The 15,951-nt window shown below is 47.8% G+C and overlaps 1 protein-coding gene across 1 annotated transcript in view; it reads right to left on the reverse strand.

The window, feature by feature from the left end:
- The window catches only part of RBM27 (RNA binding motif protein 27), a 107,334-nt gene that overhangs the window by 59,622 nt on the left and 31,761 nt on the right, over positions 1 to 15,951 (reverse strand). Inside the window, exons 4-5 of the mRNA XM_077265831.1 lie at positions 5,888 to 5,979; positions 1,966 to 2,138 (exon numbers count right to left, since the gene is read on the reverse strand). Of these exons, the coding sequence (XP_077121946.1) occupies positions 1,966 to 2,138; positions 5,888 to 5,979 (265 nt within the window). The remainder of the gene's footprint in view (positions 1 to 1,965; positions 2,139 to 5,887; positions 5,980 to 15,951) is intronic.

Genomic DNA, 15,951 nt, shown 5'->3' on the forward strand with positions numbered 1-15,951 from the left:
ACCGCCTGTCCCAATATAAAGGCAACGAACCAATGGAAAATCCAGGGAGGAGGACAATACGCTGTTTATCTGGGCGCTGCCACAAAGTATGACGAGCTAGATGGCAAGTAAGATTTTTTTACTTATTTTCTAATGGTAACAAAACTATGCGTTATGCGTAACTATACCCTATGAAAGGGACAGACTGTCCCAGAAACGTGTAGTTTTGTTATCATTAGGAAATAATAATAATAATAAAAAAATCTTAACTTACCATCTGGCATGTCACCCTTTGTGGCAGCGCCTGGATAAACCACATTTTTTATTCCTCCCTGGATTGAATCGATGCTTAGATTAGATTTCTTTAAAAAGTTGGAACATTTTTGAGCAACACCAAGTAGCGCAAAAATATTGTGACGTAAGAGTTCTTAAGTCAGTTTCTCCAGGCTCGGTTAAAATGGAGGAAGCTGGGATGTGACGCGGGCACAAACGGTGGCGTGACGGCACAGCTTGTTTAATTCCTGATGAGCCATGGCTTTCCCTACACCAGAAATCTTACTCCGAGACTGAAGAAAGATTTATGGCATGGCATAGCAAGGTGCACGCCACTCGTCAGACGTTCCTGATTCAGAAGACGCATTGTGTAATCACGATGATCTAAGCGATGCAGGAGCAGTGTAAGGACTGCTCCGCTCAGATCTCTGTAAAGACCAATGAGCAGCACAGTGCTAACAGAATCAGCACTGCCAGCCATTATGGGTGAAAATGTCCACATCTCTGTACCACATTGCAGTCACCAACATAATGGCCCTGTACTGTGATCCGAAACTTCATTCACCCTTATCCTTTCGTAAACATGCAGAAGAAGGGAGGTATGACGCAAGGTGTCTGAAAGTTGAAAATCTCAAAAGTTTTTTAATTATGGTTCATATCTTATTCTATAAAAATGTAAATACTTCATTTTAAATACAATTTACTGTATATACTAGAGTATAAGCTGAGAATTTCAGCCAATTTTTTTTTAGGCTGAAAGTGCCCCCCTCAGCTTATACTCGAGTCATACCCAGGGGTCGGCAGGGGAGGGGGAGTGGAGCTGTGTATTAATACTCACCTGCTCCTGGCGCGGTTCCTGCAGTCCCTGGTTCTCCAGGTGCCGGTAGCTTCTTACTGCAGTGAGCAGTCACATGGTACCGCTCATTACAGTAATGAATATGGACTCCCATAGGGGTGGAGCCGCATATTCATTACTGTAATGAGTGGTACCATGTGACCACTCACTACAGGAAGAAGCTGCCGGCGCCGGGGAACAGACGTGCAGGGACCGCGCCAGGAGCAGGTGAGTATAACGCAGAGCGCGATATTCACCTGTTCCCCGTTCCACCGTCGCCACCGCTGCGTCTTCCCTGTCCTTTGCAGTGACGCTCAGGTCAGAGGGTGCAATGACGCGATTAGTGCGCACCGCCCTCTGCCCATCATAAACTGTATGGAGCATTATATGGGGCGTATTTTGTATGGAGCATCTTATGGGGCCCATCATGAACTGTATGGAGCATTACATGGGGCTCCTGATTCAATATGGATATTCAAAAACACTTAAACTTCTGATGTCTCAATTAATTTTACTTTTATTGGTATCTATTTTTATTTTTGAAATTCACCAGTAGCTGCTGTATTTTCCACCCTAGGCTTATACTCGAGTCATTACGTTTTCCCAGTTTTTTGTGGCAAAATTAGGGGGGTCGGCTTATACTCGGGTCGGCTTATACTTAAGTATATACGGTACTTTTTTTTTTTCTTCAATTGCTGAAAAATAAATGGGGGGGGGGGGGGGGGGGAGGAGATTCCCCTTAAATCACTTGCCTTCCCCCATCCTCACAAGAAGGGATCTTTGTCATTTCTTTGTTTACAAATGAAAAGCAGAAACAAATATGACATGACAATTCTCTGTATCGTCAGCTTTTTAGTTTCTCTGAACGTGGACATTACCTCTGCTCCTGGCAGATTCCCGATCTCTGCTTCTTCCTCTGCTACGGCTCCTACTCCGATTCGGAGGCCTGCTTTTGATAGGGCTTTTGCTTCTTGTTCTCCTCCAGTCATACTTGTCCCTATGTCTGTCATAGTCCCTCCATTTGCCATCTTCCCTCTTCTTTTCTCTTGTCCTATAAGAAACCAAAGAAAAGACACTTAGCTGACGGTTGTACCAGGAGAAATAAACATACACACTAATGTACACTAAGCAACCTAAATGCATTATGTAGCACTATAGCCATTATCCAATTTTCTGTTGAAAACCAAATCTTTCCTATATAGACTTTTGGAGAGTTCATGTACTTGTGAGGACTCAAACACATAAGTATATACAGTGGGGGCTTTGTTCCTACAATGATTTTAGTGGTTGATCAGCTAGGAAACAAAACGTATGATTTCTGGTTTAGGATTAGAAGTATGTTTTTTATTATATGCAAATATTCTTTTAGAAATGTGGTAGGCTTTGGGTTACTATTTGTAAGAGGAGTTCATAATTAAAAGCACATTTTTAAGTTTTGCATAAAGTTTTGGCTATCTGGTACTTAAATAGGACATATAGTAAAACTCAAAGCATGTATAATTCCCTCTCAAATATGTACAACTAGGTAAATATAAAAAAAATCCTTACTAACTTAGTTATAAAAACACTGGCCTTTTAGGAGGAGAAACAGAAGTCAGCTAAATTTGGGGTTTGCTGCTGCCTCCCTATATAACAGATGTGAGAGACTTCCTGCTCCCCAGCTTGGCGATACCACTGTGTGGGAGGAAAAGTAGGTAACTGCAAAGGAGAACCTGTGCTGTCTTCATGCTGGGTGTAGTATTTTGGCAATATAAGGTTGCGTATGCACGTCTTTTAAAAACGGCAGGATTCTGCATGGAACCCACCTGAAAAAGTGCTCAATAAACGTAAAAAAAAAAAAAAAAAAAAGAACGGACCAAATGTCAAACTGACTTGCTGTGCATAAGTTCCATCTTTTTTAACTTCTTTCAACCGCTTTTCAAGCTTAAGAAAGCTGTGAAGCAACTAAAAGGAGTGGTCGGACCAATCTTTAAACAGCTTCCGTTCGGTAGTCATCACTATGTTATACATAAAATAGAAAGAAATAAAAGGCAGCAGTTGCGTAGCCACCTTGAAAACGACAAAAGAGACAGGAAAAACACCACCACTGTTTTCATGAAGTGGCTTCTTTCTTCAAAATGATAAAATACCCTGCCTGCACATATACTAAGATAGATTCCTGTGTATTATAGAGCAGCAGAAGTAAATCCCACAACCTTCTGTCTTGCTTGGCTGCTGCTGGTTCTATACAGATGAGTGAAGAGATTAAATTAACTCTTAGGGTACCGTCACACACTGAAATTTTCATCGCTGCGACGGCACGATTCGTGACGTCGCAGCGTCGTATGATCATCGCTCCAGCGTCGTAGACTGCGGTCACACGTTGCAATCACGGCGCTGGAGCGATGCCGAAGTCCCCGGGTAACCAGGGTAAACATCGGGTAACTAAGCGCAGGGCCACGCTTAGTAACCCGATGTTTACCCTGGTTACCAGCGTAAACGTAAAAAAACAAACAGTACATACTCACCCGTCGGTGTCCTTCAGGTCCCTTGCCGTCTGCTTCCTGCTCTGAGTGCAGCCGTACAGTGAGAGCAGATCACAGCACCGCTGCGCTCTGCTCTCACTTTCCGGCCGGCACTCAGAGCAGGAAGCAGACGGCAAGGGACCTGAAGGACACCGACGGGTGAGTATGTACGGTTTGTTTTTTTACGTTTACGCTGGTAACCAGGGTAAACATCGGGTTACTAAGCGCGGCCCTGCGCTTAGTTACCCGATGTTTACCCTGGTTACAAGCGAAGACATCGCTGGATCGCTGTCACACACAACGATCCAGCGATGTCAGCGGGTGATCAAGCGACGAAAGAAAGTTCCAAACGATCTGCTACGACGTACGATTCTCAGCAGGGTGTCTGATCGCAGTAGCGTGTCAGACACAGCGATATCGTAACGATATCGCTAGAACGTCACGAATCGTAACGTCGTAGCGATGGAAATTTCAATGTGTGACAGTACCCTTAAACAAGCATCTGTATCTTCCATTTGGCAGATTAACCCTTTAGAAATAACTGACCTCCTCCTGCGGATTAACCCTTCAAAAGCAGCTATGTCCTCTTCATTTAGTAAGGCTGAAAAATACATAGATTTGACTACATGTAACAGAACAATACTGTCTATGAAGGAAAATTCAGGCTTCTTCTGGAAAGTGAGGAAAAGCTTAGTTTAATTTGCTCTTTGGGAAGAGGTGAATTTATGGAGGAAAAAAAAAAAGATATTCATTTCTTCATTGTATTCAAGTGGACTTGACAAAACGGGCGAATTGTTCACCTTCATTCCTGGTCAGAGCTTAGCACAATGTTACATTTACCATTTAGACCCTGTATAGTGTCTGCTCCCCTTTGGCATCACAGAAGAGAATCGCACCAAATTTTGCACTCCTGCTATAATGAAAGTAAAACCTGTGTCCCCCATAATGCTGAAGGAAACCATTGGATTTGTACTAGAATGCCATTTCCGACCCACTGTTTATAGAGAATGTGCTCCATATACAGCGATAGAGATGACAGACAGAAATAAACAGTCTGCACCGCTCTATGCGAACGTCGGCTGTCTCTGATAGCCAGATCCCAACTTTGACAGCTACAGGTTCACGCATAGATGTGCTACTATCAAGGCTGAGGAGTCGGTATGCCAAACCACCAACTAAGACTATGATTCCGACTCCACAATTTCCCTGACTGACTCCACAGCACTGGTCACTACTGAGCATGTACATAAAGTGCAGCACAGATTCATCTCACCTCCGACCCCACTGCACTGGTCACTACTGAGCATATACATAAAGTGCAGCACAGATTTATCTCACCTTCGACCCCACTGCACTGGTCACTACTGAGCATGTACATAAAGTGCAGCACAGATTCATCTCCACTAGAACAGACATTTATAGGACATTTCAGAACTTTCCAAATTTCTTATGTAAACATTTACAGCACATCCTGCACATTGTACTACTGTGCCCAATTTATATGTTTTTTAGGAGTCAGTCCATTTTATACCGACCACCAAAATGGACTGCCTCCACAGCCTTGGCTACTATGCAGTGATGCCTGAGAATATCACACGCAGAATAGGAGCGGGTCTGCCCGGATGTTTAACGTTTATGGTCAATCTTGAAGCAGCTAAAATGCTTTTACATAATTACATTTTTCACCCTCATTGGCTTACTCGAAGTTATAAAACTAGTTACAAAATTTGGGGTGGGGAGAAGAGGTGACATTCCTTTTAAATCACTTGCCTTCCCCATCAATGTCTTGCCACTCCATTGACTTCTTTTACATAAAGATAAGCGGTATTTATTGATATTGCAGCTGCAGTAACCTCACGTGTACATCATGTGACCGCTGCAGTCAATCACCGGCTGGCCCCTCTGGCGGGGATACATCACAAGTTGGCTTTGGCGACATCCAGCACAAGTGGAGTGAAGCAAAGTGTACGGATTTTTGTTCATCTGATCATGCGCTGGATCCTGCTGAATTGCCTTGTGAAGATATAGTCCCAGCCAATGACCAGTTGCGAGAGAAACCACCTCCATGTTTCTCTAACCTTTCTTATCTTGAGAGCACATATTCAACTCAGGGATGGTTGAACATATTACTAGAGGATACCCAAGATACTCGGATAACACTCGCTCATCACTACTCTCCACATAAAAGTACAACCTTGTCTGCTGTACTTTTCCCTTAGTCACCATCATAATTTACAAGTGAAATATCCAATAGCAAATCTTCCTGGCACTATACCAAGCACACAGACACGCTCACCTTCTCTCAGCAGAGGCTGAACGATTTCTTTGGGGACTTAAATGTTTCTTCTTTCTCAGGTCTCTGTCTTCTTCATAGGTCTCCTGAAGGATCTTTAAAACAAAATAAAAAAAATCAAAAACAAGAACACAATGTTAATACTAGATTGCAGAGTCGATATAAAAATTGAAAGAAAAAAGTGACTGCTACACAGGGGAGGGAGAGAAGAGCGGACACACTGAACACATGAGCCACCCGCTTCTTTGTGATCCTGTGTGCAGCAAGCGGCCACTATACACAGTAGAGGGACGTAAACGCACCTGAACACACTGACACTGTGTGTGCTCTTGGTCCCTGCAGTGTCAGTATGTGAAGGCCTGGTGATTTAGATCTGGCGGCGCTCCAAAGCAATTGCTGCCAATCACGTAACAGGATGGGCAGAGGATAGTCTCTGCCCGTACAGCATGCTGCCCTCACAGAAGGGGTAGAAAAACAACCCGGTGACATTCAGTTTATAGAACAAGAAAAAAGTATCTAGCTTACATGGAATCTGTCACCAGGTTTTTGGCGCTTAATCCTAGACCGACATAATTTAGAGACAGATTCCAGCAATGTGTCACTTACTTGGCTGCTTGCTGCAGTTTTGATAAAAATCACTGTTTTATCAGGAGATTATCATTAAAGGGCTAGTAAATCTGCTGCTAGGTAGTCAAGTATATCCATGGGATTTGTATAACCGTATCGCCAGCACTGATTGACAGCTTTCTGGGTATTCTATACATAGGCAGAAAGCTGCCAATTACTGGGGGTCCAAGCAATGGGATTCCCACCGACCCAAAGAACTGTGGCTCTTCAGAGTGTGACTAGAGCGATGGTTGATCATGTGCACTGTGCTCCATGCATTTTTAATAGGACCGCCGGAGATAGCTGTGTGCTTGATCGACAACTGTTCTATTCACACTGGGCTCAATCTATAGTTTTCTGAATTGATAGAGGGGTACTAGAACTTGGACATCCAGGGATTGGGAAGGGAATAACAACGTCAAGATTTTTGGGATCATTGGAGGCAGATAGATTTCAACTGCGATCAGGACAATATCCCTGATTATTACGCAAATAAAATATGGTGGCTTTGTAACTGGTGTTTGCATCTGTCAGACTGCTCGAAATATATCCCTATCCGGGAAAAAACTTTTTTTTTTGTGGGAGCTCCATCACCTAGAGTGTTTTTGAGATTGGGAAAGGCAGAGACTGAAGTATGTGCAAGCAGCTCTACTTGGAAGGACATCCTCGTTCCTTCTAGCAACGGAGGCAAGATTCTGACTTATAGAATGAGAGAGAGGTTGATCTTAATGTTTGCACTAGTGGAGTGTTAGCTGGAGAGATCTCCATAATGTATCGGCCACTAATTTTAGTGACACTAGGAGATCCCATGTATTCAGTTAAGTGTAAATGGGAAGATGATGTGGCCTTATCTGCTCAGCTGAAATGGGTGTAATAGTAGTCTCCAGGCTCAATTTCTATAAATGTAGGGCCGAGAAGGTCGCAACTTTTCTTATTTCATAGGGTTTATAGGACCCCGTAGATTATGTGTCAATGTATAGGAGGAGTTTAAAGCAGAAATTATATGTATCTCCACAATGCAATGAGAAAGTGTGAAATTGATGAATAGGTTTTTAAAATCACTGTTTTATCAGCAGGAAATTATCAAAACTTCTAAGCAGCCCAGTAAGTGACACATCACAGGAATAAGGATACCAGTCTATACAATATGCTGCTCTCAGATTAGGTGGCAAAAACCAGGAGACATTCTTTTTAACCCTTTCACACCAAAAGCTCATTAACAGGTTCATAACCGGGCCAATTTTTTAAATTCTGATCAGTGTTACTTTATGTGGTAATAAGGCGAACAATTCTATGGATCCCACTGATTCGGAGATTGTCTTACAGTGACATATTGTACTTCAGGATATTGGTAACATTTATTCAATATGACTTCCGATATTTTCACAAAACAACGCAAATTTGGCAAAAAATTCACAATTTTCAAACTTTAATTTTTATGACTTTAAACCAGAAAGTTATGTCACACAATAGTTGATAAATAACATTTACCACATGTCTACTTTACATCTGCATCATTGTTTAGGGACCTCATCACATATGAAGTGACTTTGAGGAGCCCATGTGACAGAAAATACCCAAAAGTGACAATTCCAAAACTGCACCCCTCAAGGTGCTCAAAACCACAATCAAGAAATATATTAATCCTTCAGCTGCCTCACAGGAATCAAAGCAATGTGTAAGGAAAAAATGAACATTTGTTTTTTGTTTTTTTTTATATATATACAACAATGTTACTTTAGCCCCAATTTTTTTTATTTTTACAAGGGTAACAGGAGAAAATGGACCCCAAAATTTGTTGTGCAATTTGTCCTGAGTATGATACCCCATATGTGGTGTAAAACTACTGTTTGGGTGCACAGCAGGGCTCAGAAAGGAAAGAGCGCCTTTTGAATGCAAAAATGTCTGGAATCGAGAGCAGACGCCATGTCACGTTTGGAGAGCCACTGATAAACCTAAACAGTGGAAACCTCCCACACGTGACCCCATTTTGGAAACTAGACCCCTTAAGAAATATATTTAGATGTCTGGTGGGCACCTTAAACCCACAGGCGCTTCACAGAATTTTAAGTTGAACAGTGAAAATGAAAAAAATGTGATTTTTTCCCACAAAAATGTTGCTTTAGCCCCAAATTTTTTTCATTTTCGTAAGGGTAACAGAAGAAAATTGAACCCAAAATCTGTTGTGCATTTTCTCCTGAGTAAAACGATACCTCGTAAGCGGGGGAAAACTACTGTTTGCACACACTGCCGAGCTCCAAATGGAAGGAGTGAAGTCTTGGAAAGCAGACTTTGATGGAATTGTTTGCGGGTGCCATGACGCATTTGCAGAGGACTTGAGGTGCCAAAATAGTAGAAACCTCCCCACAAGTGACTCTATATTGGAATTAATCTATTGTTTTCCAGGTATGTTAATTTTATAATGTGGGGTCATATGCAAGTTGTATAGAGTGCGTCAGTTTGGCATACGCAAGCTGTGTGGTAAATATGCAATGCTTTATTTGATTTGTATACACTGCTTATGCCTGGTCCCATTATCAAGATTGGACCGTATGACACTGTCTTACTTTCTGTGGTCCCTGCTTTTTTCAGGGATTTCATTTCCCTGGAAAACCAATTTGGTGGTCTATATAAATACATGGATATTTTGTATAGATGTGCACCTAGCACTCATTTAGGACTAGGCAATTAAAATGTATGCTATATTTATACATTGCTTTGCTATATCTAGGTGTTCCCACCTTTTTCTCCTGTTCCTGTTTTCAAATATCCCCTCCTGCTTGTTATTTATTGGTTAATATATAATATATGATTATCATGGTATATTTTAAATTTGTTGAATAAAAGTATATATTTTTATCCCATTTAGGAAGTGTTGTTTTACTCTTAGTGGTTTTTGTCAAAACCTCTTTTCCTGGGGTATATTTATTTCAGGATTGTAGGTTCCCCTTGGTGTTATATACGCAAGTTGTGTAGAGGGCACCCAGTCATGCAATAAATTAGAGTAAGTCAGAAATAAATTTAGTAGTCCATGTGTCATGCTCGCGCCCAGACTGGTTGGCGCGGGCGTGCGGGGGAGTGGCCCCACTGGACCACAGACCAAACCTCCCAGGAAGGGGCGTAACTAAGTAGCTTCCTAGGTGTTCGCTGGAGCCTCTGATGGTGAGGTCAGACTTGTGCAATAGGGAGCTACCAGGTACCACTCCAGGGTGGAGTCTGGTTGTGGCTGCTGATCCCACCGGGGAACGGAACATAGACAAGCAAGCGGGCACGGCTGGCACATAGGCAGGCAGACGGGTACAACAGGAACACTGTCAGGCAGGCGGGCACGGCTGGCTCTCAGGTGGGCAGGCAGGCACGGCTGGCTCTCTGGAAAGGCAGGCAGGCACGGCTGGCTCTCTGGAAAGGCAGGCGGGCACGGCTGGCTCTCTGGCAGGACTGGTGGACAAGACTGGTACACTGGAAGAACCGGTAGGGACCGGTCTGCAGGCAGGTATGTAGAACGGGTAAGAACCTGTTCAGACACGAGGACCTAGGAATAAGTAGATAAAGACCGCAAGAACGGATGCAGAGTGAAAGCACAGGAGCTAGAGCCAAGAACAGAAATGCAGGAGGCGGAGCCAAGAGCAGGAGGCGGAGCCAAGTGAGAAAACCGCTGGAGGCGGAGCCAAGAGCTGGAGGCGGAGCCAAGAGCTGGAGGCGGAGCCAAGAGCAGACAGGCAGGAGAAGTAGAACCGCAAGGAGCGGAGCAAGGTAGAACCGCAAGGAGCGGAGCCAGGTAGAACCGCAAGGAGCGGAGCCAGGTAGAACCGCAAGGAGCGGAGCCAGGTAGAACCGCAAGGAGCGGAGCCAGGTAGAACCGCAAGGAGCGGAGCCAGGTAGAACCGCAAGGAGCGGAGCCAGGTAGAACCGCAAGGAGCGGAGCCAGGTAGAACCGCAAGGAGCGGAGCCAGGTAGAACCGCAAGGAGCGGAGCCAGGTAGAACCGCAAGGAGCGGAGCCAGGTAGAACCGCAAGGAGCGGAGCCAGGTAGAACAGCAAGGAGCGGAGCCAGGTAGAACCGCAAGGAGCGGAGCCAGGTAGAACCGCAAGGAGCGGAGCCAGGTAGAACCGCAAGGAGCGGAGCCAGGTAGAACCGCAAGGAGCGGAGCCAGGTAGAACCGCAAGGAGCGGAGCCAGGTAGAACCGCAAGGAGCGGAGCCAGGTAGAACCGCAAGGAGCGGAGCCAGGTAGAACCGCAAGGAGCGGAGCCAGGTAGAACCGCAAGGAGCGGAGCCAGGTAGAACCGCAAGGAGCGGAGCCAGGTAGAACCGCAAGGAGCGGAGCCAGGTAGAACCGCAAGGAGCGGCGCCAGGTAGAACCGCAAGGAGCGGAGCCAGGTAGAACCGCAAGGAGCGGAGCCAGGTAGAACCGCAAGGAGCGGCGCCAGGTAGAACCGCAAGGAGCGGAGCCAGGTAGAACCGCAAGGAGCGGCGCCAGGTAGAACCGCAAGGAGCGGCGCCAGGTAGAACCGCAAGGAGCGGCGCCAGGTAGAACCGCAAGGAGCGGCGCCAGGTAGAACCGCAAGGAGCGGAGCCAGGTAGAACCGCAAGGAGCGGAGCCAGGTAGAACCGCAAGGAGCGGAGCCAGGTAGAACCGCAAGGAGCGGAGCCAGGTAGAACCGCAAGGAGCGGAGCCAGGTAGAACCGCAAGGAGCGGAGCCAGGTAGAACCGCAAGGAGCGGAGCCAGGTAGAACCGCAAGGAGCGGAGCCAGGTAGAACCGCAAGGAGCGGAGCCAGGTAGAACCGCAAGGAGCGGAGCCAGGTAGAACCGCAAGGAGCGGAGCCAGGTAGAACCGCAAGGAGCGGAGCCAGGTAGAACCGCAAGGAGCGGAGCCAGGTAGAACCGCAAGGAGCGGAGCCAGGTAGAACCGCAAGGAGCGGAGCCAGGTAGAACCGCAAGGAGCGGAGCCAGGTAGAACCGCAAGGAGCGGAGCCAGGTAGAACCGCAAGGAGCGGAGCCAGGTAGAACCGCAAGGAGCGGAGCCAGGTAGAACCGCAAGGAGCGGAGCCAGGTAGAACCGCAAGGAGCGGAGCCAGGTAGAACCGCAAGGAGCGGAGCCAGGTAGAACCGCAAGGAGCGGAGCCAAGTAGAACCGCAAGGAGCGGAGCCAGGTAGAACCGCAAGGAGCGGAGCCAGGTAGAACCGCAAGGAGCGGAGCCAGGTAGAACCGCAAGGAGCGGAGCCAGGTAGAACCGCAAGGAGCGGAGCCAGGTAGAAACGCAAGGAGCGGAGCCAGGTAGAACCGCAAGGAGCGGAGCCAGGTAGAACCGCAAGGAGCGGAGCCAGGTAGAACCGCAAGGAGCGGAGCCAGGTAGAACCGCAAGGAGCGGAGCCAGGTAGAACCGCAAGGAGCGGAGCCAGGTAGAACCGCAAGGAGCGGAGCCAGGTAGAACCGCAAGGAGCGGAGAGGAGCTGCGGGAGAGGTCTCTGCAGCAAAGCTGAGCAGAGCCACAAAGAATGTGGAGAGAAGCTGCAGCAAGGGATAACTGCAACAGCAGAAGATAAGCTGAGTAGAAAAGAGCAGAAACGCAGAAGTGAGGAGCAGAGGTAAGGTCACAAAGGTTCAGAGCAGGCAGAGCTGCAAGAGTGCGGAGTGTAAAGGTACCGTCACACTAAACGATATCGCTAGCGATCCGTGACGTTGCAGCGTCCTCGCTAGCGATATCGTTTAGTTTGACACGCAGCAGCGATCAGGATCCTGCTGTGATGTCGCTGAATAAAGTCCAGAACTTGATTTGGTCGTCCGATCGCCGTGTATCGTTGTGTTTGACACCAAAAGCAACGATACCAGCGATGTTTTACACTGGTAACCAGGGTAAACATCGGGTTACTAAGCGCAGGGCCGCGCTTAGTAACCCGATGTTTACCCTGGTTACCAGCGTAAAAGTAAAAAAAACAAACAGTACATGCTCACCTGCGCGTCCCCTGCCGTCTGCTTCCTGCTCTGACTGAGATCCGGCCCTAAAGTGAAAGTGAAAGCACAGCGGTGACGTCACCGCTGTGCTGTTAGGGCCGGAGCTCAGTCAGTGTCAGGATTCAGGAAGCAGACGCTGGGGGACGCGCAGGTGAGCATGTACTGTTTGTTTTTTTTACTTTTACGCTGGTAACCAGGGTAAACATCGGGTTACTAAGCGCGGCCCTGCGCTTAGCAACCCGATGTTTACCCTGGTTACCCGGGGACCTCGGCACCGTTGGTCGCTGGAGAGCGGTCTGTGTGACAGCTCTCCAGCGATCAAACAGCGACGCTGCAGCGATCGGCATCGTTGTCGCTATCGCTGCAGCGTCGCTTAATGTGACGGTACCTTAAGCAGACTGAGAATACAAGGAAAGACAACAGGGAAGGAAGCCAAAGACTAGGAGACCGAGGTAAGACTAAGTACAGACAAGGCAATGGAACAAGACACAAGGACAAAGACACTGGGACCAGGATATTCTGCCTCCTGGTGGGCGGACAACAAGACCAAGGAAATAACACAGAGAATCCTCCAGAGAGGGAGTAACTCAGAGCAAGGCCAGGCAAACTCAGAAGCAAGACACTAACTGAGCTAACACATTGCACAGGCCCAGACCACTGGGTGGAGCTGAACTAAATACTGGAGGTCTCCTGGCAATTGGTCAGGAACAGATTAGACAGATGCACCTGATTCCTATAAGAACCAGAGAGTTCAGGCGCCGCCCCTCTATACACAGAACTATGAAGCATGCAGAGAGCAGAGACACAGAACATGGAGCTGGCAAGAAACAGAAACCACATCATGGCCTGGAGCAGTGGGTAAGATAGTGTGAGAAATGCGAGGCCATGCCGTGATGCCAGCAGAGTTGTTACAGTACCCCCCCCTTTACGGCCCTTCTTCAAGCCCGCCAGAATAACTTGTAGAAGAAGGATGGGAGCACACATAGTCCAGGCCAACATGACATCTTCAGGGTAGAAGGCGGCAGGAGGGTCACCAGGTATCTCAGAAAACAAAGTCTTTTGGTACTCAACAGGGTTAGCTTCCACAATGAGCAGGACCACCTCCTCTAGGTACATAGGTAACAGGGACTTGAATGCTGCCGTCTTAATATCTTCAACAGCCAGACACTTGGAAACTGGAAACCGTCTCATAGGATTCAAATTTTGCCCAACAGGTAGTAGAGAAGCTCCCGGATACTGAATACAGGAAAAGTCACTAGAGATGAGTGTGGAGAGCATCAGCTCCACCGGGTCAGAGAACAATTGAGGTGAACAAACTTCTGTTTTGAAGTCTTCACCAGCCGGCCATAAGGACGCAGAAGGTATAAACATAGGAACCATCTTGTGCCCGTTATCCAGAAGAAATCCTCCAAGCGGCGGGGATGTTCCTAGGAACGGATTACAGGTATAGTCGTTGGAGATGTGTGGAGAGATAGTCACCGCCTCCCCATGTTCGGTGACATTAGCACACCTTGACTCGACTACTAAGTGTTTACTGGTATAGTCGCTGGAGATGTGTGGAGACATAGTCACCGTTTCCCCATCTTCGGTGACGTCAGCACACCTTGACTCGTCGACTAGCAGACCAGCTGAAGAAGATGACACTGCTGAGTGTCTTTGACGCATGGGAACCAGATAGTTCTCAAGACTGGGTAAGTTCAAACAAAGCACTTTGCTGGAACCCTTGACCAGAGCGGGTGGTAGAGTCCTTGGCTCAGAATGACCCATGGGCATAACAGACAGCATGTGGAAGACAAACTTCTTCGTGTATAAGGCTCCAACTTGGAGCTGTAGTTGTCCTTGCAGGACTAGACTGCTCTTTAGCAGGGCTCGACCATTATCAGGCAATGCCCACACCGGGTTCTGGAACTGTAGAACGGAGGCCATACACCGACTCCGTATGACAGGCGGCTTAGACACACCAAAGCTCCCAGAAGGCAGAGAAACAGTCATTAACTTAGATGGAGAGGGAGTACTCTCGCCAGGGGCAGCCTCTCCTACTGGCCCAGGGTTTTGGAGTACAGGCTTCACAGGGCAAAGACCACCTGAATGTTCATACAACCACAGGGATACCATATTTCAATCTCAGCACCAGATTCAGGCTGCAGATTTGCCAGCCCCCTCTTATTAGACCTCTTGGATCTTGCTCGGGTGGCCGCTTTGGCAGGTTGTGGAACAGGTGAGTCTTGGACGGTCATGGACGGAAGCGACGGAGTACCTACAGGTTTCTTTCGTCTGGACCATCTCTGTGAGCTTGGAGGGGAAGACTTTTCAGGAGATGCAGTACTTGGCTCATCGAAGGCTTTACAGAAGGCCACCAGGAAGGCCGGCAGATTCAAGATAATGGGGTCCCCTGCTTCCCAAAGGGGGTCGCACCACATCAAAGCATCTCCTCTTAGGTAGGCCATTAAGAAACCTACTTTCAACCAGTCAGTGGGGAATTGGGGAGCATGCCCCTTGAAATAACGCAAGCACCGCTCCAAGAACACACGACATTGCTTTGGGTCCCCATAGTAGCATGGAGGATCTGCTGGCATGGATTCGTCATTAGGAGCGCAGGCTTGAAGTTGATCCAACAGCTCATTGGAGATGACAATTGGAGATGGAGCAGTGAAGGATTGGCTTTCAGACTGGGTAAATATTCTCCTCGGAGGCCAATACTGGCAAGAAGAGAGTTCATCTTGCTCCGAGAGCAAAGGCACATGGGACTCAGCGGGGACCATGGCCTGTGCAAACTGTCATGCTCGCGCCCAGACTGGTTGGCGCGGGCGTGCGGGGGAGTGGCCCCACTGGACCACAGACCAAACTTCCCAGGAAGGGGCGTAACTAAGTAGCTTCCTAGGTGTTCGCTGGAGCCTCTGATGGTGAGGTCAGACTTGTGCAATAGGGAGCTACCAGGTACCACTCCAGGGTGGAGTCTGGTTGTGGCTGCTGATCCCACCGGGGAACGGAACATAGACAAGCAAGCGGGCACGGCTGGCACATAGGCAGGCAGACGGGTACAACAGGAACACTGTCAGGCAGGCGGGCACGGCTGGCTCTCAGGTAGGCAGGCAGGCACGGCTGGCTCTCTGGAAAGGCAGGCGGGCACGGCTGGCTCTCTGGCAGGACTGGTGGACAAGACTGGTACACTGGAAGAACCGGTAGGGACCGGTCTGCAGGCAGGTATGTAGAACGGGTAAGAACCTGTTCAGACACGAGGACCTAGGAATAAGTAGATAAAGACCGCAAGAGCGGATGCAGAGCGAAAGCACAGGAGCTAGAGCCAAGAACAGAAATGCAGGAGGCGGAGCCAAGAGCAGGAGGCGGAGCCAAGTGCAAAACCGCAGGAGGCGGAGCCAAGAGCTGGAGGCGGAGTCAAGTGCAGACAGGCAGGAGGCAGAGCCAAGAGCTGGAGGCGGAGCCAAGTGCAGACAGGCAGGAGGCGGAGCCAAGAGCTGGCGGCGGAGCCAAGTGCAGGAGAAGT

Source organism: Ranitomeya variabilis, chromosome 5 (assembly GCF_051348905.1).
Source record: "Ranitomeya variabilis isolate aRanVar5 chromosome 5, aRanVar5.hap1, whole genome shotgun sequence".
Classification (NCBI taxonomy): Eukaryota; Metazoa; Chordata; class Amphibia; order Anura; family Dendrobatidae; genus Ranitomeya; species Ranitomeya variabilis.